The sequence below is a fragment of the Gopherus flavomarginatus genome, chromosome 18, assembly GCF_025201925.1.
Source record: "Gopherus flavomarginatus isolate rGopFla2 chromosome 18, rGopFla2.mat.asm, whole genome shotgun sequence".
In the NCBI taxonomy this organism is placed as follows: Eukaryota; Metazoa; Chordata; order Testudines; family Testudinidae; genus Gopherus; species Gopherus flavomarginatus.
The window spans coordinates 16123002-16148664 of record NC_066634.1 but is presented as its reverse complement, the minus strand read 5'-3'; the positions used below and the strand labels follow the sequence as shown (position 1 = coordinate 16148664).

Below are 25663 nucleotides of genomic sequence, written 5' to 3'. Positions count from 1 at the left end.
ATCTAGGATACCCTGGACACTGGGGGATATTTACCCAAAGCTCAGGAGCAATCTACTCAGGGGTGATGCAGTAGAAAAGAGCTGGGTGCTGCTTTTCCCACTTATTTCTCCTTATCCCCTTTTGGTCTCACCTGTTTCCCTTTCTTCCCCCTGCCCCCACCCTCTGACAGGGAGCCTTGGTCACTTCCCTGCTCCCAGGGGGGCTCACTCTCCCATAGTCAGATTGGCCCCTGTGAGTGCTAATAGTAGTGACAGCCTGGGTACGGGTCAGTCTCTGCACTGGCTCTGGGACACACAGAGGCAGGAGGAGGAGCAGAGATGGGGCTAGTAGTTCCCACCTCAGAAAGTCCCTGGTCCGGTGAGTGCAGCAGCTGTAGCCCAGGTTGGGTTTGAAGGAGCCAGTAAGGGGCTGGAGCAGCGGGGAGCAGGAGCCTGGTAGGAAGGAAGCAGGATAAAGAAGGAAAAGATCTGTGGAGCATCTCCCGGAGGCAGGGCTCTGTAAGGCACAAGACACTGCTGGTGCTGCTGCCTCCAGTGTATGCTGGGAGCCCGAGCTGGGCTCCGGGCTGCTGCTGTGGCCCCAGTGGGGCTGGACCAGGGACAGACTTTCACTGAAGCATTTTCAGTGCCCATCCAAGGTGGGGACTTTCTCCAGCTGGACCCAGTCCCAGGATCTGCCGTCCCCGGCCAAGAGCTGCAGGCACGAGGGGCCAGAGAGACTCTGGGGCCAGCACTGGGAAGGCAGGACAGAGACTCCACCCAAAGGCTCCGGGAGCAGAATGCACCTTGGCAGAGCCTGGACAGGGATGAAACCACTGCCCTCACGCTGCCTCAGGTGTGGTGTGAGAAACTGTCTGTAGGAATTTGCTACTCAGGGTGCACTGAGTATGCTCAGTAACATCTGTTGAAGCCACTTCCCCTCACCCTGCCCTTACTTGGAATCAGATTTCGCAGACTTCTATTTTCAGGGGTTAAAAACGGGCAAAGGGGGCAAATTAGAGGAGGGTGTAGAAATTGACTGGTCATGGGGCAGGGTTAGGATAGGGGTTGAGGGGTAAAATCAGGGCTGGGGGAAGGAGCTGGGGTTAAGCCCAGGGGAAAGGCCCTGCCAGATGGCAACAGAGGGCAAAAACCCGGCACAGGCAGGGGCAGGGGGGTAACAGTTACCTTGGTGGACTGAGACCCCAGTGTTTGCAAAAATAGGGTCTGGGAGCAGAAGGGCTTTTTGATTTCCCCTCCCACAGACAGCACCTCTCAGTGTGGGCTTCCCTGGGCTGGATTCTTAAAGGCACAGGCACCCCAATGCCTAGTCACCCCAGTTCATCTCTGTCTGATGTCACCTACTGAGGTGCTCTAGGTAGGAGACTTAATCCAGTGAAATACTTTACAGAACCAAAGAAACCCGAATCCGTGTATCTGATGCACAAAGTTTCAGAGCAGGTCACAGATTTGTCTTATCTGCTGGTGGTATTCCCGGAATTCCTCGTATCACTGCATCATCTAGCTTTGTTACTGTGCAGATGCATGTCCCTGTGCTATTTAATTTCTATTTTACTGTGATACAGCAGGGCCAGGGAGCAGAGGGACAATGGGCTTGTTGCTATTTATACCAACAAACGCTGCATTGGTGGTGAAGTGAAATGAATCTCAAAGCTCCCTTTCATCAGCCCCGGAAATTCATTTAAATGTATGTTTGGCCACAGAGAATGAAACAAACATGTCCGTTAACTGACGGGAGTCGAGCTCAGTCCCTTGTCACCATCAATGTGCAAACCAGGAACTTGCTGCTTTGCGTTCCTGATGTTCTGGCTGCATCGTGTGGCCATTCGGAGTCAGTTCTTTTAACTAAATGTTTTTTTCATAGAAACCATATGTTCCTCACAGACACACATGAGCAGATTGATCTACAAAGGAAAGGTGATTCTGAGGCAGTTCTGGAGGTAGAAGGGAACATTTGAAGCATTACTAAATTATTGTGTTGCACCTCACGCACAATGAAAATAAGCTTAATTCTTTGAGCTACCCACAAACTTCACAGGAATGAAATAAACAACTTTATGTTCAAGGAATTCGGTGCATTTAAATAATATTAAAAATATGTTCTGGGCAACGCAGGGAAAAGTCATTGCATTGAACAACTCACTTGATATAGTTAATGTACCACATGATATTTAAAGGCGTTAAGAAATATGTGCTTATAAATTAATGTGTTGTGCCTTTTACACACGCACAAGACACAGAAGAAACTGAATTATTTGAGCTATCAACATTTCCACTTTCGCACAGCATGTTAGTTCTGAAGGTTGTTTTAATTTGCTTATTTTCTTGGAACCAGAAATGGGGAAAGAGAACACTGGAGTCAGTGGAATTACAGTAAGAAGGGATAAGACTTGTGATTCGTCACTAACCGAAGGTTTTGTAAACAGAGCAATAATGTTACTGAATGGTCTGGCTAACTCTTCAGTTAGAAACAATCAGCTCTATGGGTGGCAAATTTATAGAGGCTCTGCTGCACGCCGCCATAGTGCGGGGATGACAGGGCCTCCAGGATCCTGACATTCCAGCCCTTTACAGACCTTCCTGGAGGCTCCCAAACCCCCTGGGCTGTTGGGACTGTGACTCCAATCCTACTGATGAGAAACAGGCCTGGGGAGGGGAAGCTACTGGCTCAGGGTCACACCAAGTGTCAGAAGTATGGATGGGACCCAGCTGTCCTTCTTTCCAGGCCCCTTCGCTAACCACTGCTGCACACTCCCTCCCACAGCTGGCAATTACAAGCAGGACCTCATGGCCGCGCCCCCTGCCTTTGAGAGGGAGTGTGCTCTGCTGAAGTGACTGGACCAGGGGATGGGGAGTCAGGACTCCTGAGTTCCATTGCTGGGTTTTCTATTGGTTCCACTGCTGGTTGCTTTCTTTTTCATGTGGGACTTTGGGCAAGTTGCTCCCATCTCTAGGGCTCTGTCCCCAGCAGTCAAATGGAGATTTAACTTTCCCGCTATTGGAAAGTGCTGGGAGAATCCCCCAGCAAAAGCTGCTCTGACAGTGCTAAGCAGCATCTGACCATTCAAGACTGGAGCACACTGCCCAGGAGGAGGAGTGTTTGGCTCTGGGGTTTCACTTCAGCCCAGTCTAGAGAGAGGGGCCCAGCCATGGAGTTTGGCTCAAGAAGACCAAGTTTCCAATTTCTTAAGGGCGTTTTGAATTCCAATCCTGTGCTCCAAAGTGCTTGGTGTCAGTTGCAAATTTTAGAAGCATGCTCTCCACTCCAGTTTCCAAATCATTAATGAAAATATTGAATAGTACAGGACCCTAGACTGATCTGTGCCGGACCCAATAGGTACACCCTCTCCGTTGGACAGCTGAACATGGAAAAGGGTTCCTGGAGTCGGGGCTTTCAACCAGCTCTGCACTCACATGACACTGATTGCATCTAGACCACATTTCCCTTGTTTGCTTGTGAGAATGTCCTACGGGACGTGTCAAAAACCTTAGTAACCCCAAGATTGATCCCATCTACTGTTTACCCACCTGCACTAGGCCCGGAACCCTGCCAAAGAAGGAAAGAAGATTGGTTTGGAATGATTGGTTCTTGACAAATCCACGCTCACTAGTCCTAAGAACCAAATTATCCTGTAGGTGTTGCTGACAAACTGATTGTTTAAAAAGAAAGTATTGCAGTATCTCTCCAACTGTGGAAGTGAGGCTAGCTAGTCTGTAAGTCCCAGGGTTCTCTTTGATCCCCTTTCAAAGATAGGTCCTGTCATGTTCATGGATGGGAAGATGTTCTTTTTCAGGGATCTCAGACGAGAACTGGGGCACAGCACCAGGTTTGTTAAGGCCACAAAAATGGAAACAGGAACCACTTCTCTCCTGCTGGCAAAGAACCCCAGGTACCTAAAAGACAGGGACTCACATCCCTGTATGGGCTTTAAAAAAGGCAGTGTTTAAAAAGTTTGGCCCTGATCATTTCTTGTTTCCGCAGACCAGACATTTTAGCAAACTTTAGAATTCCTTGGTGCTAAACAGCATGAAACTCCCCTTTCTCCTTCACAGAGGGCTTTAACACCCCTTATCTCACTCAGGCTCACAACTGCCCAGAGTTCAAGAACTGTCCCTGTTCCCACTGGACAGATGGGGAGGAGCCTGAGGTACAGAGAAGGGAAGTAACCTACACAGCAAGGCGGGGGCAGAGCCAGAAAGAGAAGCGACCAGTCCTGACTCCTGTTCTAATGGACAACAAACCCTCCAGAGGCAGAGACAGAGCCCACGAATCGAGATGGTGGGGAAACTTCATTGAAACCGTTTCAGTCAGAAAATCCCATTCAGACTAAACCAGTTTGTTTCACGAAATCATAACAAGTCAGATGAAAGTTCTTTGCAAAAGTATTTTGTTGCAAAACAAAAGCATCTCCTGTTTGTCACAGGATATTAAATTGTCTCGTTGCACCCAAAAAGGAGACACTTAGATCTCAAAAATTAGATAAGATGCTTCAGTCTGAGCTAAGTAGTTGATGCTCTTAACAATTTCAAAATAAAAAAATAGAAATAAAATAGACTGTTTCAGCTATTCTATGATGTCATAATCTGATCGGAGTAAACGTGATAGGACGCCTCATATTATGCACTACTCCTAGTGACACTCTTCAGTGGATCCCTATCCTCCACCTACCATGAGGTAGGTAGGATTGGATCATTATTATCCCTACTTGAAAGAGAGAGAAGCTGAGGCTGAGAAAAGAGAATTGACTTGTCTTAAGTCACACAGTCAGTCAGTGGCAGAGTTGGGAATAGGATCTAAGAGCCCTGATTTTCAAACTAACTATCAGATCTTGAATTTCATACATTGAATGACCTGAATAAAGTGCTCTCAGATGAGCTCCAGACCAACCGTGCACAGTAATTATTTACTAAGTATTTTAGGAGAACTGCAATGTCAGAAAGAATCATGAACTGCTCAGAGACAATTAATGCAGAGAAGCAGCAATATTCATCAAAGATGTAACTGGTTATGACTTACTTACTTGGTCTTAAAAGAGAACAAGGACCTGCGTCTCCTCCCTGTCAATAACCTCCTGCTCAGCCAATCAGGGCACAGTCTGAGGCTGAGGGTTCTCATCAGAGAGCCCAAAGGATGGCCCAAATCACTGGTAGTGCCCGAGCACTATTTCCAACCCACATTTTGGGTGCACCTCCCACAGTGGGAGCTGTAGAGCACTCCCCCACAACACACACACACCACTACCTCCCGGTGTTTGGAGGGGAACAGGAGAAAAGACAAAAGAAGCAAGAGAAGAAGAGAAAGGAGGGAGGATTGGATGGAGGAAAAGGTGAAACAAAAAGGATGTCCCCAGTGATTCTAAAGGACAAAATCCCAGTTGTGGAATAAAATTCTGCCTCCTTAAGCTCGTGTTTCCATGCCAAGAATTCAACTGTCACCAGATGGATCAGACTGAACAGGTTTCTCTTACCTTCTAAATAGGTACGTCTGTTTTCTAGTAAAATCACTAAAAGGGAAGGAGAAAACTCGAAAGAGGTTCCTCCTGGTGCTCACGTAGGTGAACTCGAATACTCTCTCAGTCCTCAAAGAGAGACATTGAGAAGGAGACTTGCTGAAGCAAAGCTGCAGGGGTCTCTGAGGTTTCCCTGGCCCCTCGCCCCAGTCCTATCTGGCTGATGTCAGCACCTGTCAGTGAGGTCACCACCTCCCCACCACCTTAGACCAATAGTCTTAGGTCCTGCAAAAGGCCTTTGTGATGTCACTGTCATACCCCTCCCTTGCTGTGCCAATGTCCTGCCCCTGGCCAGGCACTTTGGAGGTTTGAGCTACTCCCTGTGGATCACCCCACTCAAGGACTGTTCGTTCCAGGAAGCAAGCCGCTTGACAGTAAAACATCAGACACTGCTCCCAATGCTACACTCAGTTTTTCAGAAATTAGTCGACTTTACTGCCAGAAGAGACCATTAGTGCATCTAATCTGACCCTCTCATATCACAGGTCTCCTGTATGACACAATAGCAGGTGAGGGAGGGGAGCTGAGAAGGTGAGTGAGTGGGCAGTGGTGGGGGGACTGGTGAGCTGGCAGCAGGGTAGGGGGCCTGAGGAAGCCAGTGGGCAGGCAGTGGCAGGGGAGCAGATGAGCCAGTGGCTGGCCCCAGCTCACCTCCACTCTTCCTCCTCCCTATGCCCTGCCCAGCTTCCCACAAAACAGCTGTTTGCACAGGAAGCCTTGAAGGGAAGAGAAGCAGTGTGGCAGTTTCGTGCTGAGGCCCAGCGAGGTGGAGACGGAGACGAGGTGAGCTGGGGCTGGGGGGCTGCCCACACTGCAGCAGGTAACCCTGGGGGGGGCGTGTAGAGGAACTGCTCCCTGCCCGAGCTCACCTACCTCCCCTCTGCCTCCCTGAGCCTGAGTGTGAAGGCGCCATTTGCTTCTCAGCCATCCCAGGCTTCCCGGGTGAACCGTCAGGGGCAGGGGTTCCAGGGGCGGTTGGGGACAGGGAGAATGGTTGGTTCGATGGGGCAAAGGTCCCAGGGGGGCCATCAGGAATGAGAGGAGGTTTTGGATGGGGTGACGGGGGCAGTCAGGGGACAGGGAAGGGGGTGGATTTGGTAGGGGTCCAGGGGAGGAATCAAGGAATGCAGGGGGTTGGATGGGGCAGGAGACCCGGGGTGGGGTGGGGGTGGGCCACGACCCCTGTGTGGGGTGAGGAGGGAACCAGTTAAGATTTTGACAGCTCATCACTGGCCAGGTGGGTGAGAGACTGAAGAGGAGAGCAGGCAGGCAGTGGAAGGGGGTGAGTATGCGAGCCCGGGAGGGGTGAGCTGAGGTGAGCGGTGGGGCAGGTGAGCCGGGGGTCTGTGGTGGCGAGCAGGCTGGTAATGGCGGGCGGGTCAGGTGAGCTGGCAGGGGGGAAGAGAGCTGAGGAGGTGAGCGGGCAGGTGAGCTGTGAGAGGACTGAGGCGAGCGGGCAGGCAGTGGCAGTGGGGGCAGGTGAGCCAGCAGCAGGGGAGGGGGGTTGAGGAGGTGAGCAAAGGGTAGGGGGCTAAGGAAGTGCATGGTGAGTCTGGCTGACCTGTTCTACTGATCTGGTCTGGCTCCCATCCCCTCTCCAAGGGTTGCAGCTATCTGGAGGTGCTGCCTTCCACGTCTTCCTCAATCACACTCACTCAACAGGGCAACTGATTACAAAGTGAGGGGAAGATCTTATTCTTCTAGCAAAAAGACAGTTTTCTTTTACCTTAATTATACTACCTTAGGGACCCGCTATAACATATTAGCGAGGTTCATTACCGCTGTTTTGGCAGGGCAGTGCTAGGGAAGGAGGGTTTGTTTCCACAGGTCAGGCGGTGCTTGCAGGGGGGGATTGTTTCGGGGGGGCTGGGTGATGCTGTGGGGGTTCTTTTCAAAGAGTGGGTGGTGCTGGGGGTGTTGTGTTTTGGGGGGCTGGGTGCTGCTGGGGGGGTATTTTGTTGGCACGGGGGAGGTGTTTGGTGCAGCCGGGGGGCGGGGGGTTAGGTTCTAGGCTGTTTTCTTTGAAGTAACATTGCCCTCGCCACTTTACAAGTTGTGCAGGCCTGGACTAAACCACAGACAAGGACTCAGCATTCAAGTATCCTGCAGTCTGAACTCAAATCTGATACATTCCTTCATTGGCTACCATTGTTTGGCCAGCATGGAAGTGCTTCTTGTCCAACAAAGCAGCCAGATTAGGACCCATAGGCACAGAATGGCTCTGAAGGAATCAGCTGTTTCTCTCTGCGCTTTGGATCCAAATGGTAAAAGACAGTTGTTCCCAGTTTAATCATGGCATCCTTTAGAAGTGTGATTAATACCACTAAACAAGGGAGAAGGGTTCTAAAAATAGTTTACCTGGGCCACAGGTCACCATAGCTTCCATCTCGGGGGTGAAAATCAACCACCACTACCTGCAATTTCTACCCAAGTTCCTGTCAAATCTTTGACCTTACTTGGAGTAATTTTACACTTCTCTGGCGCAGAATTCTTCACCAACCATACAACATATCAGTAGCGATACTGAGGTACAACTCCTCCAACTGTGCCCTTTTATTTCTTTCATCTAATGGCACAGATTTAAATTAGGGACTAAATTCAGATGCAGCTTAGAATCCCTGTAAGATACCAAATGTCAGGTCTCTATTCAAAATAAGTATCTTTTTGCAGCTATATCACATTCAACACGGATTTCATTTTCTACATATTTGCAACATCTCCCAGGGGTAAGCTGAAGAGAAAAGTCACTTCCATTTTCCATATTTCTACCTACACAGGGATTGCATTTCCCAAATATTAGGCAACATGCAGCTGATTAGGAAGGAGATATCTTCAGGAGCGACTTCCTGCAGGGCCTGGGCCACAACTGCTTTGGGAGCCCAATGCATGGGTATTTTGCTTAGTTACAAGTCATTTACTGGGGTATCATCTTCGCAGCCCTTTAGAAAAAATATTGACCTAACCAACTGAACAACAGGGGGATTGAGATGGTGATGGGGAATAACGGAATCCCTCTGACTTACTCTATCTTCTTCTGTTGTTACAGAGGGTGAAATGACAATTCTTCCTATCCCTGCCCTGTTCCTGCTCTTTGTTATAGTTAAAATATATTGAAGTGAGGAAAATGGTAGTAAAAATACCTGCTCCCCAGCAAAATGTGAAGCAACATCAGAGCAACTGGGAATGAAACAATTTGTTCCCAAAGGGGGAACTTTATGACTAACAATTGCTTTGAAATGGGGGAAGAGTATAACTGTGATGCTCAGGGTTTGTTTAGACTAGGAAAAGTAATGGAGTTTTGGTCAGATCAAGGGGAAAGCTAATGCCAACCACGGCACCAGGGCTGCATCTGCTCTTCAACTGTAATTGCCTTTTTACATCAAGATCACTAACTTGAGCAGCCAACACCATGTACAGCCCTACTGGATGTAAGGCACAGGTAGTTTTTGCATCAGTGTAGCTTGCTGGGATCAAACCTCTTTACCACCTAGAGGCGATGAACATTCCTGGCAGGAGGGGGACACACTCCTACGACTCTGTCTGTGACAAGTAAGGTTTGAGTGGCTATTTAAAGGGAGAGGAATAGCGGGACACAACGGAGTTGGTTTAAAGCCAAATGGCTGTGTTTATTTTAACAACAGGAATAGATTACACTTTGGCTAGGGAGAGCAAAGTGTTAACTCTTATCTATACTGCTTCACATAAAAGGAAGGAGCAAGGCCAAAGATAAGCTATGAAAGAGAAAAAAAACAAGAACCGCTTTTCTTATACACAGAATAAAGTAAATGCAGGCAACAGAAAACGGGGGTAGAGAAGGGGGAGAAATTAGGCAAGAGCAGAAATGTTTGCAAAAATTACAAAATACATACCATACTCCAGATACAGCTGACCAGCAGCATAAACACTGATTGCATAGTGAATTAGGGGAGGTGGTCTTATTTAACACGACATGACCTGAACTGGCGAAATCCAGAGGAAATTCCCTGGCTGAAAGGGTGATCAGAGCTTTCAGCTGACACACGTGAACTCCTCCCGATTCTGGTGTGAGACATAGTTTTGTCTGGGGACTTTTACTCGTGTCAATCTCAGATTGGTTCCTTTTTATGTATGTTGATACCGGATTGGCCCCCTAGCTCCTTCACCTTCCAGGTTCCGAGCAGGAGCCTCCTACGTTAGCAGAGGCTGTACTTGGCAAGCACGCTCCTTCTTTGTTTGAGACATGCTTACATGTCTGTAAACGGCTCACAGGGTGCACCCAGCACACTAGGGTTATGCACACGACACCTTGGGGCTTTCTTGTCCTTTAAGGAACAAGAATCTGACCCAAAAAGGAGACCACCTTGTCCTTTTACTAAAACAAAATGGCTGTGGACCGACAATTGGCCATAAAGAGACCGTGTTTAAGCGTGCACTTTAGGGTTGCGATAGACTCAAAAGGAAAGGAGTTGATAGAAAAGATCACAGGACTGACCCCAAACAAAGGTGAACTGCAAAAGGCAGAAGCAGGAAACTGATCTGGTGGAGCTGAGGCGCCATGGGGAAGATGGTGCAAAAATCAGTATGTGGGAATTAGCAAATGTGATTTTAAAAAAAAAATCTTTGGCCAGCCCTAATCAAGGGATTTATTACAGTTCTCTCTCATGTGGATTTTGTGATGTCTAATAACGTGTGGGCGGTCATTGAAGCTTTTCCCACACTTGGAGCATGTGTAGGGCTTTTCTCCTGTGTGGATTCTCTCATGTGTGATAAGATTTGATCGCTGACTGAAGTTTTTACCACATTTGGAGCATGTGTAGGGCATCTCTCCAGTGTGGATTCTCTGATGTGTGTTAACGTTTGAGTGCTGACTGAAGTTTTTTCCACATTCGGAGCATGTGTATGGCGTCTCTCCTGTGTGGATTCTACGATGTATGAGAAGGTTTGAGGGCCGACTGAAGTTTTTCCCACACTCAGAGCATGTGTAAGATGTCTCTCCTGTGTGGATTTTACAATGTGTGATAAGATCTGATCGCTCACAGAAGCTTTTCCCGCACTCAGAGCACATGTAGGGTGTCTCTCCAGCGTGGATTCTCTGATGTCTGATAAGGTTTGAGCGCCAACTGAAGTTTTTCCCACACTCCGAGCAAAAGTAGGATTTCTCTCCTGTGTGGATTCTCTGATGTCTAACAAGGTCTGAGCTCCAACTGAAGCTGTTCCCGCACTCAGAGCATGTGTAGGCCGTCTCGCCTGTGTGGATTCTCTGATGTCTGATAAGGTTTGAACGCCAACTGAAGTTTTTCCCACACTCAGAGCATGCGTAGGGCGTCTCTCCTCTGTGGATTGCCTGATGTGTGATAAAAGCAGAGCTCCTCTTGAACCTTTTTCCGCACTCCTGGCATGTGTAGCGTGTCTCTTCCACACTGATTCTCTCATTTGTAATAAGGTCTGAGAGGCTACTGAAGTTTTCCTCTACCCTCTCCTGAGTCTCACTGGGTTTTGCTTTTTCTGGGAGTGCACAACTCCTGGAAACATTCCCTTTGAATCCTCCTGATAATGTTCCACGTGGTTCTACTTGCTCAGCATCTTCCTGACGGGGTTTCTCCTCCTCATTATCACTCACCATCCTATCACTTGATGGGAAACAGAGAGAATCCAGACACAGGTCACTCCCTGCACTGGAAAGAAAGGAAATCTCAGAGAGAGTACTGGAAAAAGGGGTGAACAAACCAAAACATGTGTGGGAGAGATCAAACCTATCAGGAGCTGATTTTCCCCAAACCCTTTCCCAGAGGACAGAGAAAGGGATCAGTTTTGGTCCGCATCTCACCAGAACACACAGGGGAAAGCGAGATCAGGGAAGGACCTTCTGCCAGTTGTCAGTAAGAATAGGAGGGAAGCCATGAGTGACATCTGCCATAATGATTCTACATCTGCACGGAACAATCCTGAACTTGGAGAGCTCACAAGGTCTTTGTAGGGCATCCCAAATATTTCCTGCATTCCCAAACAGTTTTTGAGCTGGTTTAATCAATTCCTCACCTGTGCAGGCAGCTCCTGGGAGCACTTTTTTCTCAGAGCTATGGAGGTCTGGGACCCAAGGCTCTTCCCCTCGTTCCAGCTGCAAGATCACATCAGGTTTGGAAATTGGAAACCCTGTTCAAAGCAAAGAAAACAAGGGAGGTGAGTGGAATTTGTGGGATACTTGTCACAAAGAATATTCCATTATTTTAACCCCAGCTCATTTTTAAGCAGTAACATCCCAAGGCCAGCTTCCTTGGCTCAAAGTGGCAGGAGAGTTGTTATTATTATAAATCATATGCATTACCTTAGTGCCCAAGAACCAACTAACACTGGGTCCTCATTGTGCTAGGCAAAGTACAAACAGAGAATAGTAGATGGCCCATGCCCTGAAGAATTTACGATCTAAATAGAGAAGACAGACACAGAATGGGGGAAGGGGTAGAACCCACTGTTAGAATAGAGATATTCAGGCCTGCCTGTAAAGCCTATACTTTAAGAACTTAGGTGTATTTTTATCACTCAGCTACTTACTGGGGTATAAAAACGAAGAATCAAAATCATAGTCTGCCTGTGTATGGGCCTTCTCTCACTAGGATAGTCTGAGGCCTTGTTCTTAGGCTAAGGCCTTTGGCTAAGCAGCAGGGGCAGCCATTATCTGAGAAGCGAAGGGTCACATCCTCATATCCCAAACCAGTCACACTGAAATAAGGTACTATTGGGCTGTTAGGAAGATGATCCTGTCCAGATCTTAAGATCTTAAGATGGTTAAAGAAACCTTAATTTGATAGCATCCTGTCTGGCAAGAAATCACTTATCAATGTGGTTGATGAAACCCTCATTTCTGTATACCTTTATCTTTATGACCATCACTTTTACATTGTTAATCAGTCTGGTTCTCTAATTGTTTCTCTCTCCTGTACAATTAATGTTGCTAGCTGTAAGTTAATTAGGGTAGTGGTTTATAATTGGTTAGAGCAGGAGTAGGCAACGTATGCTGGCACACGAGCTGATTTTCAGAGGCATTCACATGCCCGGGTCCTGGCCACTGGTCCAGGAGGCTCTGCATTTTAATTTAATTTTAAATGAATCTTCTTAAACATTTTAAAAACCTTATTGACTTTGCGTACAATAGTTTAATTATGTATTATAGACTTATAGAAAGAGACTTTCTAAAAACATTAAAATGTATTACTGGCACATGAAACCTTAAATTAGAGTGAATAAATGAAGATTCAGCACACCACTTCTGAAAGGTGACCGACGCCTGGGTTATGTCACAATATGTTAGAATTGGCTAGTTAAATTTCAGCACAATGATTGGTTAAGGTATAGTTTAGAATATTACTCTATAAATGGAGTCAAACAGGAGGGGGAAAGGAAATTGGAATCATAGAATATCAGGGTTGGAGGGGACCTCAGGAGGTATCTAGTCCAACCCCCTGCTCAAAGCAGGACCAATTCCCAACTAAATCATCCCAGCCAGGGCTTTGTCCAGCCTGACCTTAAAAACCTCTAAGGATGGAGATCCACCATCTCCCTAGGGAACCCATTCCAGTGCTTCACCACCCTCCTAGTGAAATAGTGTTTCCTAATATCCAACCTAAACCTAAACCTCCCCCACTGCAACTTGAAACCATTACTCTTTGTTCTGTCATCTGCTTCCACTGAGAACAATCTAGATCCATCCTCTTTGGAACCCCCCTACAGGTAGTTGAAAGCAGCTATCAAATCCCCACTCATTCTTCTCTTCTGCAGACTAAATAATTCCAGTTCCCTCAGCCTCTCCTCAGAAGTCATGTGTTCCGGTCCCCTAATCATTTTTGTTGCCCTTCGCTGGATGCTTTCCTTTTTTTCCACATCCTTCTTATAGTGTTGGGCCCAAAACTGGACACAGTAGTCCAGATGAAGCCCCATGAATGTCGAATCTTTGTTAGGGGGAGAACAGGAACAGGGATACAGGCAAGGCTCTGCGGCACCAGAGCTGGGAAGGGGGACACAGGGTAAACGCTTTGCGACATCACAGCTGGAAACGGAACACTGAGAAACAGACTGTATCGGCATATAAAGATAAGCCCGACTGGTGTGAAGGCCTTCGGAATATGTAATTTTATAGGTGTAAAAATTGTACAGGCTACACTACCACCCTATGAGATCATCAACAAAGTGCCCATTTCTGCCTAGATAGCGGCCCTGCTATGGGAGGGAGGAATGCAGCAAGGACTCAGCATCGGTGGCCAGGGTCGCTGTGCATAGAGATGGGGAGCTTATATGGGGAGGGCGTAATGAGTGGGAGGGGGAGGTCAAGAGTTAAAATAATAATATTTGGGAGAAAAATGTATAATAAAGTGAAACTGAACAGAAATAAAACTGGAGTGTAAGCTGTAAAGCAACAAGGTTCGGGTAGAGATTCGGGGATAAAGGTCTGGGATCCCCCACATCTCTAGATCCTCAAACCTCTCCTCTCTCCCACTGACCCACCCAGCCCACTTCCTGGATGCCCTACCTCCACACTCCCCTCCCCTTCTTCCAATTACTCTCAGCCAGCACCACCTCCTGGAACCTTGGGAGCTTCTTGTGTTCCCTCCTCATCTCTCACTACCTCATCCCTCCCTGCTGCTTCTTAGCTCTAATCCTGCACACACCCTCCCCATGTCCTGGCACTCCAGAATTATCTACTGACTCCCTTCTCCGCCCCTCCCACAGCTCTCTTATCCCTTCACTCATGGGACCCTGAATGATGACATTACACGCTCTCCTAAAAGAGCTCATCTGATTGTTACACAACCCATGCATGAGTCATACACCTATTTACTCAATTCAGAATTCCACAGGTAGTCTATTCTCCTCTTAAAATGAGGAAAAGACATGAAAGCTACAGTTATTAATACAGTTACTAATGTAGTCAATAAGGATACATTAAATGCAATTTTAAAATGACTGACGGCACCAAAAAGCACATGTTCAAAAATGATACTAGTGGGTGGGAGATAAAGGGAAAAAAAAGGGGGGCATGGAAACTTGTCAAAACTTGGATGACAAATAAAGTTATTACTACTCAGGTTTTTCAGAGACCCTACAGCTTCTAATAACTGAGCGGACAGGACTCCTTACCCAGTAAGACCACCGTCTCATAGTTCTCCTGCATGACGTCCCTGTAGAGGGCTCTCTGAGTGGGATCCAGCAGAGCCCACTCTTCCCTGGTGAAATACACAGCCACCTCCTCAAAGGTCACCAGCCCCTGAAAGAGCAAGAGTCCAACACTCAGTACCTGTTGCTCCTGTCACAACTCCACAATTCACGGAACAGCAGCACCAGGTAAATGGAAGCTCCGGGAGGCACATGTTAACAGAGTCCCACCTCACCTTGCCTAGAGCAACCAGGAAGCATCAGGGTAGAAAGAGAGAATCTTTGTCTCCCAGCTGACAGACGGAGGCAGGGTCTTCACATTTATCACATACTCACTAGCCAGAGCTTGATGTAGGAGATGGGGCTGTCTTTGGACCCTACTGGTGGCTCCCTGTGAGGAATCACAACATTCTCCAAATAAAATATATGGAAGAAAGGGGAAGTCAATAGTAAAGAATATAAGTGAGAAGGATGTTTTAAAAAGTATATTAAGTACAAAATTAATCCTAATAATGGTAGTGGTAAATTACTAGACGGAAATGGCAGAATTATCAAAAATAATGCAGAAGAGGTAAAAATCATGAATAAATATTTCTCTCCTGGATTTGGAGAAAAAAAGATGCTGTACTCCTAGCATAAGATGTTGACAATGACACTGTCATGGTATAATCCCCCACTCTGAACCTCAGCGTCCAAAAGATGGGGTACCAGCATGAATTCCTCTAAGTTCAATTACCAGCTCAGTACTCGTAGCGCTGCCATCAACCAGGAATTCCAGTGCCTGGTACACTCTGGTCCCCACAAAACCTTGCCCGGGGACCCCCAAGACCCAGACCCTCTGGATCTTAACACAAGGAAAGTAAACCCTTTCCCTCACCGATGCCTCTCCCAGGCTTCCCCTCCCTGGGTTACCCTGGAAGATCACTGTGATTCAAACTCCTTGAATCTTAAAACAGAGAGGAAAATCCACCTTCCCCCCTCCTTCTCTCTCCCCCTCCCAGACTCTTCCTGAGAAAGTAATCCTAACACAGAGAGAAATTAGCCTCTCTCCCCACTTCCCTCCTTTCTCCCCACCAATTCCCTGGTGAATTCAGATCCAGTCCCCTGGGGTCTCACCAGAATAAAAAGACAATCAGGTTCTTAAAAAAGAAAAGCTTTTAATTAAAGAAGGAAAAACAGTAAAAATTATCTTTGTAAATTTAAGATGGAATATGTTACAGGGTCTTCCAGCTACAGCACTAGGAATACCCTCCCAGCCTAAGTATACAAGTACAAATTAAAATCCTTTCAGCAAAAAACAAATTTGAACTCCTTCCAGCCAAATACACATTTGCAAATAAAGAAAACAAACATAAGCCTAACTCGCCTTATCTACCTAGTACTCACTATTCTGAACTTATAAGAGCCTGTATTGGAGAGATTGGAGAGAAACCTGGTTGTACGTCTGGTCCCTCTGAGCCCCCAGAGTGAACAACAACCAAACACTAACAGCACACACAAAAACTTCCCTCCCTCAAGATTTGAAAGTATCCTATCCCCTGATTGGTCCTCTGGTCAGGTGACAGCCAGGCTTACTGATCTTGTTAACCCTTTACAGGCAAAAGAGATATGAAGTACTTCTGTTCTATTAACTCTTACTTATCTGTTTATGACAGACACTCTTTCCATTCCAACAAGAACTCATGAGGACGTTAAACAGCAGCTATTAAAGTTAGGGTATGGCTACACTTGAAATTTCAAAGCGCTGCCGCGGCAGCGCTTTGAAGTGTGAGTGTGGTCGGAGCACCAGCGCTGGGAGAGAGCTCTCCTAGCGCTGCACGTAAACCACATCTTCTACGAGTGTAGCTTGCAGCGCTGGGAGCTGAGCTCCCAGCGCTGCGGCACTGATTACACTAAGGCTTTACAGCGCTGTATCTTGCAGCGCTCAAGGGGGTGTTATTTCACACCCCTGAGCGCGAAAGTTGCAGCGCTGTAAAGTGCCAGTGTAGCCAAGGCCTTAGACATGTTTAAATCAGCAGGTCCAGATAACGTATTCAAGAGTTTTGAAAGACCTGGTGGAGGAGTGTGGAGGACTGTTATTGTTGATTTTAATTAGAACTTGGAACACTGGAGAAATTCCAGAAGACTGGAATAAAGCTAATGCTGTGCTAATATTTAAAAAGCGTAAAAGAGATGACCCAGCTGATTACAAGAGTGTCGGTCTGAGATCAATACTGGACAAGATAATGGAGCAGCCGATACTGGATTTTATGAATAAAGAATGAAAGGAGGGTAATATAATCAGAACCCATGAACAAAGGTTTAGAGAAAATAGATTCTATCCAACTAACTGGATATCCTTATTGGATGAGATCAAAAGTTTGGTTGCAGCTCATATTATTGATGTAATATACCTAGACTTCTGTAAGGCATATGACTTGTTTCATCACAATATTTTGACTAAAAAACGAGAATGATACAAAATAAACATGGCATACATTAAAAAGATTAAAAACTTTGACTGTAAATGGGGAACCATGGGCTAGTGGATTTATTTCTAGCAGGTTCCATCAAGGACTGGATCTTGGCCCTTTGCTATTTAACATTCTTAACAATGACCTAGAAGAGAATATAAAACCATCATTGATAAAGTTTACAGTTACCACAAAGATTGGGGGTGGTAGTAACAAATGAAGTGTCAATAGATTCAGATTCCAGCACTGGACGTCTGGGAGGTTTTCTCAGCCCTTGTTGGAGGGCTATTTCCTGTTCCACAAAGAGAGGAAGTTCCATTCCCAACTCCTGTGCCTTGAAATTAGGCTCCATCTAACACTACACCCCATATTCAGCATGGTGGTATGATTATAATAGGATTAGGTCATAATTATGATGCATTATGTGCAAGATGTGTCATGCGCAGTGTCACTGGAAAAGTTATGACATGCTGAATACGATTATCCTATTTGTGTGCGTAGATCATGTTTGTATCTGAAGTTGTGAATATTGACTATGTATCTGTATTTCAAATGTGCTTACTCTGGGTAACACCCACAACCAGCCTTTCAAGTACAACAATGAAGAAGCCAGACAGTGCTGATGGCTCATTAACAAAGACAATGGACTATGGAAGAGCTTAGCCTTCCTGTGAATGTGTCAGCCAGCCTATGAGTCATGGATACTATGACTCAGCAGTGCACGCTAGGGCATGTGACCAGACCACATGACACTGAACTCCATTTTGGTACCTGTATTTTTCTACAAGTTGAACTGAGTTTGGAAAAAAGGGTTTCTGCCATATGGAAAAGCTACATGAGGTGGGGTGTGACATCTCTTGGCCTCATTCCCCACACAAGAGAACTCCTGGAAACACCTGAGGAACAAAGACTGAAGTGAGGGAAGTGCTGGTCCAAGGGTAAAGGGATTTCTAGCTTATGTATGGAAACTTGGGGGACTGCTTGTATCATCAGTTAGGATGAGAAATTCTTTGCTTAATAAATAAGTTGCCATATTTTTCCTTTCCCTGTTGCTTGTAAGAATTGATAAGGATGCAGCCGCATGAGAAATGTAGTTGTTGGACTGAATGTCCTTTGTGTGAAAGAAAGTAAAAGAAATGTTATCTCACCTCCCTTCCTTTCCCAGCTACATAAACAGGCCCTGGCTTATGGCCTCTTCCTCTGTGCCCTGAGAACTGCTCATTGCCTCTTCCTCCATCCCCTGAGAACTGCTGATTAAGGAAATTTGTAGCAACACATTAATATAAAGAACTGTATTTTGAAGGTAAAAATGTCTGTATAACATGCGTAAAACTATGAATAATAGATAGGGGTAGGTATACTAACAGTATGGGTGTTTCTATTACTTAATAAGGGTTTTGGGGATGTTGTAATGGATGTAGGCGTGTACATACTAACTTAGATAAAAGGAGTGTGATATAACTAATCCAGTGCTTACTTGACAATTGGGTCGAGAGGAACAAGTATCGCAATAAAGAAGCTTGTACTCATATCTGCCTCCAGGTCAACCTGCTCCTTTATTCTTCTAACAAAAATCATTTAAAAATCTATCTTTCTACAGTTAATAAACTTGTTTTGTGCTTTATCTTAACCAGTGTTAAGTATTTTGAGTGAAGTGTCTGGGGAAAATCTGAGACTGGTTAGCACAAACTTGCTGCGCATATCTTTCCCATATTGAGAGAAAGGCAAATTATATTAATGAGCTTACATTATTGAGATCCCTGTGCACTATAAGATATAATTCGGAATTTATACTACAGCAAGTGTGCAAGGTTGGGAAGCTGGGAAATTGGCTGTTGTCATCTATCCCTTCTTGAGTGGCTTAGGTAAAGCACTCAGGTAGCTTAGTTGGGTGTATGGCACCACCTGCTATTGTGTTGGGTGATAACAAGGCCTGGAGAGGCTGGCTGAATCTCCAGCAAAGCAGTGTGAGAAGGGGCAGCCCAGCTTGAGGGTTAGAGGGCACAGTGGTTCCCAGAAGCCCCCCAGATTGCACACTGAGGGAGTATTAGGTTGGATATTAGTAAAAAAATTTTTCACTTGGAGAGTGATGAAGCACTGGAATGGGTTACCTAGGGAGGTAGTGGAATCTCCTTCCTTAGAGGTTTTTAAGGTCAGGCTTGACAAAGCCCTGGCTGGGATGATTTTGTTGGGAATTGGTCCTGCTTTGAGCAGGGGATTGGACTAGATGACCTCCTGAGGTGCCTTCCAGCCCTGATATTCTATGATTCTGTGATTCTGGGGGTGACAACCCATCACACCCTAGATTACACAAGTCTCAGCAGATTTGTCACATCCTGTTATTTCCTACCTCCCACCACCTGTAGCAGCTACCACCTTCCTATGCCTTTACTGCTCCTCTCACTCCAAGCAGAGCCCACCACCAGCTTCGTGATAATCTCTTACCTGAGCCAGCTCCATCACAGCCATTTCTTTCCCCCTGGGAGGATGGGATGATCTGGAGCAAACGTGGATGTTATTCTGTAGCCTGACAGGATGAGAAGGGCAATTTGAGAGAATTCAGATGGGGCTTTCGTCCATTCTACATACTGATTCCCCCACAAGATTTTCCCCTGCTAATGGACATTCTAGGTTCTGCCACACTGTGAAGCACAGAGTGACCTTATTCCAGTAGAGGCCTAGCCCCTTCCCACCAGGGTGTAACCCTCTGAAACATGGTGAAACCCTCCCAGTAGCAGTCTCTCTGTCACACTTATCAAGTTTGCAGAGGATACCAAGCTGGGAGGGGTTGCAAGTGCTTTGGAGGATAGGATTAAAATTCAAAATGATCTGGACAAACTGGAGAAATGGTCTGAAGTAAATAGGATGAAATTCAATAAGGGCAAATCCAAAGTACACCACTTAGGAAGGAACAATCAGTTGCACACATACAAAATGGGAAATGAGTGCCTAGGAAGTAGTGCTGTGGAAAGGGATCTGGGGGTCATAGTGGATCACAAGCTAAATATGAGTCAATAGTGTAATGCTGTTGCAAAGAAAGGAAACATCATTCTAGGTTATATTAGCAGGAGTAAAGTAAGCAAGACATGAGAATTCATTCTTCTGCTCTACTTCACACTGATTAGGCGACAACTGGAATACTGTGTCCAGTTGTGGGTGCCACATTTCAGAAGAGATGTGGACAAATTGGAGAAAGTCCAAAGAAGACCAACAAAAATGATGGAAGGTCTAAAAAACATAACCTATGAGGGAAGATTGAAAAATCTGGGTTTGTTTAGTCTGAAGAAGAATCAGAGAGGACATGATCACAGTTTTCAAGTACATAAAAGGTTGTTACAAAGATGCCAGAGGAAAATTATTCTTCTTAACTTCTGAGGATAGGACAAGATTTAGCAATGGGCTTAAATTGCAGCAAGGGCGGTTGAGGATGGAGATTAGGAAAAAAACTTCCTAACCGTCAGAGTGGTTAAGCACTGGAATAAATTGCCTAGGGAGGTTGTGGAATCTCCATCATTGGGGATATTTAAGAGCAGGCTGGACAAACACCTGTCAGGGATTGTCTAGATAATACTGAGTCCTGCCTTGAGTGCAGGGGACTGGACTAGATGACTTCAAAGAAGTCACTTTGGGGGATTCTCCCTGTCATTGTAAACCTAAGACAGCTGCCTTGGGGACAAAGTGGTTTGATACTCCATCCTTTATATAGTCTCTCCTAGCAGTGCCCCCTTTCATAGGCTGGGCCTAGTTTTAGCTTTTGACAAGCGTGACCCTGGGGGCTCTGAGACTGGGCCTTCTTGTGTCAGCACATCTTGTTTCTTTCTGTGGCTCCCCAGTGAAGCCAAATGAGTAGATATGCCTCATAGAGACTATGAACATAAGAGCTGCCCACTGCATCAGACCAATGGTTCATCTAGCTCAGTGGCCAATGCCAAGTGTTTCAAAGGGAATGAACAGAACAGGTAATCATCAAGTGATCCATCCCCTGTCACCCATTTCCAGCTTCTGGCAAACAGAGGCTAGAGGACACCATCCCTGCCCATCCTGCTTGTGACATTGGCAGATGAGGTGTTAGCTCTTGCAAAAGCCCCCATGTCTTAATTGAACGTGGACAAACACATAGCTGCAATCAGTCTGACTCACCTGTGTCAGTATTGCTAAAACAAGTATTAGGATTATAAGAATGTGTTTAGACTTTATTGAATGCTTCTGAGTTGCTGCCTGGGTTAATATCTGACTAGTTGCATTGTAAGCCTCTGTGGTTCTGTAAATCACCAGGCAGGACAGAGACTTTACCTAAGTAAAGTGCTGATTGGCAACCAAATGCATTACACCCTGCCTGGCAGGAAAGGTCCATCAACACCAGAGAGACTATTATGGGATGTTAAAGAAGACAAGACTGTTATTGTGCTCTTGACTTCCCATTAGCTGTGTTTGCAGTTCAGAGCACATGGCAGGAAGAGGATAAAAAAACCCACACAGAAGGAACTGATTATTTGTATGCTGCTTGGATTCTGGGGGGCAAATTTCTAGGCATAAGCAAGAGATCCCCAGCTGATTAGCCTAGGTAAGTCCTAAGGAAGATACAGAGCTTGCTTATTATAGAAGCTTCTATTATCTTTTGAAATTTAAGACTGTAACTTGTCTGCATCTACAGGATTACCTGCTTTAACTTTGTAAACAACTCTCATTTCCTTTTAAATAAGTCTTAATACAGGTTGTTACAGGACTGGCTACAATGTGGTCTTTGTTGTGAGGTCTAAGATTCAACTGACCTAAGTAAGTGACTGGTCCTTTGGGACAAGGTCAGGCTTGACAAAGCCCTGGCTGGGATGATTGAGAATTGGTCCTGCTTTGAGCAGGGGGTTGGACTAGATGACCTCCTGAGGTCCCTTCCAATCCTGATATTCTATGATTTGTGGTGTAAGGCAGTGGTTCTCAACCAGGGATCAGGGGCTGCTTGAGGGACACTAGGTTTCAGGGGGGTTCCCAAACAAGGCCAGCATTAGACTCGCTGAAGTCCAGGGCAGAAAGCTGAAATCCGAGCACATAGGGCTGAAGTCCAGGGCCATGAGCCCCACCCCCCGGGGCTGAAGCCAAAGCCTAAGCAATGTAGATTTGTGGGGCCCCTGTGGCATGGTACCCCGAGAGTGGAAGAAAGTGGCCCAAGGACTCAGCCAGAGGGTTGAGCTTTGACACACTACTGGCTTAGAGGTTCTCTGCCACTCAGGAAGGGCTGGCAGCGAGGGAAGACTGGCAACTGATTGTTGGAGGGCTGAAGAGGTTTGGGGTATGGTGGGGGAAGAAGCGCTTGAGACTGGATAATCTGGGGCTGGGCAGTCTCCACAGGGGACGTTTGCTCCTCCTGTGCCCTTTCCACACCCTCTTGTGAGTAAACAGTGACCACCCTTTCCCCACCCTCAGAGGCAGCCATGTCTCAGGACTCTTCCAAGTTGCACCCACTAACTCTCTTCCCATTTGGGGTACAGCTCAGGGCAACAATATCCCCACCAAGATCAACCCAGCTGGTTGTTGGCTGTTCTGGTGCGACAGGGCGGGTGAAAGGCAGAACTGCAGCACTTCTCGGGCAGAATTTATTTTCTTCATGCAAAAAAAGAAATTCTTTGCTGGACGTGAATTCTGGGTGTACGCAGTGGCACAGAATTCCCACGAGTAACTCACACCCAGCACAAACATAACCTGCTCACTCCCATCTCTTCTCCCTATGTGTCGAGACTCAGAGCTGCTGCTGTCATTAATGCACACAGGCTTTCACTCCCACCAGTGCTGGCAAGACCCAATCCAGTTACAGGACTGAACCCTTACTCTCCCATCACATGGGACAATCTCAGCTGAGGGAGGGTGAGAGTGGGAGGGGGTACAAAGGGAAAAGAGTTGTTGTAGCCATGTTGGTCCCAAGATATTAAAGAGAGGGGTTTTTAATTGGTTCTAAAAGAAATTAACTTACCTACCTTTTCTCTCCAAGAGATCTTGGATCCAAGAGAGCAAGTGGCAGAAGGAGACAAACACGAAGACAGAGCTCAGGACTCTAAATCAAACATTTTCAATCCCCTGGAAGAAACTACATTTCCCTTCTGCCCCTGGGTATGTTTGTGTCCTATATGAGGGACCACCCTTTTCCTCTCACAGCAGCAAAGAGAGATTGCAGCAGCCCCAGATGGTCCTTCCCCAGCCTGGGATGTGTGTTGTGAGGACGTTTGTGTGTGGTGGGTGTATGGGCTGGGTACAGCTACACCGATCTGCAGAGCATGGGGGCTATGGGCACAGGTAGTAATTCTGGAGCTGGACCTCTGTTCCCTCAAGGTCTCATGGCAGATGGCTCTGGAAGCATCAAGCGGGTCCATCACTGCAGGGGAAGGTTGGGGGAGTGTCTGAGATCAGGGTGAGAATTGGAGGGGGGGTCCATGTGCAATAATGGGGGATGGAATTCAGCTCCTCATCCCTCTGCCAAGCTCTGCAACTAGGGATTTATCCAGTGAAGTGAATTTCACTCTGGGTGACTTTGAGCCAGCCACTGAAAGATCCTTGTGCCTTAGGTTCCACACTGGCCACAGGAGTTTACTAGTTCTCCCTCCCCAGAGTCCTGGGGGCAGCCAGGGATAATTAGTGGGTTATGGGAATTAGAAGATGAACATTCATTAAGAACAATGATATTTGTGTGTTTATTATTAAATCCCCAGACACCCACTGATCCCCGTCCTCTTTCCGATGAGCTATAAATATCTAAGGGACTTAGCTACTGATCCTGCAGTCAGTTCCTGCCCTTCCCCACTTTTTAAAGCAGCACTTTTAAGAAAAGGCCAGGGAAATATGTAAATACTTTGAACCAAATTCCAGAAGCTGCTGAGCATGGACAAGTTAAAATGAAACCAAGGTTCCGTCTCTCCAAGGACCTGGCCCCTAGCACAAAATTATAGACACTCCCCAGAAATATGAAACAGAATTTTATTTATCAGTTATGAAGTTGCTATCTATTGCCTTCTGGGAATTACCAAAAAAAAAAAAAATCCACCTAGTGAAGGTGTTATCCTGAGGAAAAGATCTCATGTGTCTTTACAACTCGGTATGATCTAATCTGGAACCTTATACACTAAAATGCCTAATTTGTTGCCCTACGGCAATTGTCTGGTGTCACTACAGGGCAGAATTAAGGTTGGTCCTATTGGCATCCAGCGGGGGTGGGCGGGTGAAGCCCGCCCACTTCTAAAGGGCCTCCCCCCAGCCTAAGGGAAGGACCCACAGGTCTGGGACACCAAGTAATTACGGGGGACAACTAACGAAAATACAGGATTGGGAGTGAGGTCATAGGGCTAAATGAAGGGAACCTGATGGGGACACCGAGCAGAGAACCACGGACAAGGCCCACTGCTCCTCAAAGGCGTCAAGGGAGCCAGTGGACACCGCCCAGAGGAACTCTGCCCGGATGCGTGAACAGACGGAGGAACGGAAATAGGCCCTACAGTTGCAGGAAATCCTGTCAGCCAACCTCCTCTCCCTGGTGTTGTAGATGGCCAGTTTGGCCAGGGCCAAAAGGAGATTGAGAAGGAGATCCCGCGACTTTGTGGGGATGGGGAGCGTGTAGATAAAAAGGTGAGGGGAAAAGTGCAACCAAAAACGCAAGAAAATATTCAGGAGGAGCCGGAACAGGGGCTGCAACCTGGCGCACTCCAAATAAATGTGCGCCAAGGTCTCCTTCTCACCACAGAAAGGGCAGCTGCTAGGGACAGAGGTGAACTGCGCCAAGCAGAATTAAGGTTGGTGCCTTAGTTGTAAATTTCCATCCCCTAGTGTATTATGATTGCTGTTAAGTAGGTTTGACAAAATTAATTTTGTCTATTTCTTTCTTTTAATTTCAATTGATATAAATATTTATTTTAAGCCCTTTTTTTCAATATTTATAATTTCAATGTTCAGTTATGGGAGGTCATCAGACAACAATTACACTGGTCTACAATTTTTGAGAAGTCGTCTGCTTCAGAGATAAAATGTGATATTTATTATGTATTTTGATGTGCTGAATTCAAATATGACAATTAAAACAACTGATTGGCTACTGTTTCTAAGATATTTAAGTTTTTACATTTTATGTCTATGTATATTGTGTAGATAGTAGAGTTTTAATCATAAATTGTAAACCTAGGTCTTTTCATGTGTTTATGGTTGCTTTAAATGATAATATTTCACCTGTCCTGTTTATGTAACACTTTAAAAATCAGCAAAAGGGTTATATAAATAAAATTTATTATGAAACAAAAGGCAAAAAACTATTATGTACATAGTTTAGTCCTATTCAGTGTCTACTCGGCGCTTCTTGGCTTGTCTCTTGTATTCATTAAATTGAGCATCTCTTGTCACTGTCCAGCAATAGTCTGCAAGCATTGATGGGCTCCATTTGCCCTGATAGCCTGCCAGGAGATTCCACTGTTGTAGTCTGGAGCCCAACAGCTCTGCCTTACTCTTGGGTAGTTCCAAATCCCTGACAAGGTCATTCAGTTCACCTTATGTTATGAGGTGTGGTTCAGAGGAGGAGGAGGATGGGAGAAAATGTGGGTCCTG

General features: G+C 46.2%; 1 protein-coding gene across 2 annotated transcripts in view; it reads right to left on the bottom strand.

Annotated features, from left to right (window-relative positions):
* Nucleotides 1-25663, bottom strand: part of LOC127036700 (zinc finger protein OZF-like) — a 237886-nt gene that overhangs the window by 204588 nt on the left and 7635 nt on the right. The window contains exons 3-7 of one of the 2 annotated variants that reach the window (XM_050927827.1): nucleotides 19535-19616; nucleotides 18238-18339; nucleotides 14622-14748; nucleotides 11529-11642; nucleotides 9112-11159 (exon numbers count right to left, since the gene is read on the bottom strand). The exons of the other annotated variant lie outside the window; for it this stretch is intronic. Of the exons in view, the coding sequence (XP_050783784.1) occupies nucleotides 10120-11159; nucleotides 11529-11642; nucleotides 14622-14748; nucleotides 18238-18339; nucleotides 19535-19558 (1407 nt within the window). The 5' untranslated portion in view covers nucleotides 19559-19616 and the 3' untranslated portion in view covers nucleotides 9112-10119. Of the gene's footprint in view, nucleotides 1-9111; nucleotides 11160-11528; nucleotides 11643-14621; nucleotides 14749-18237; nucleotides 18340-19534; nucleotides 19617-25663 lie in introns of those variants that run through there. 2 annotated transcript variants of the gene reach the window in all.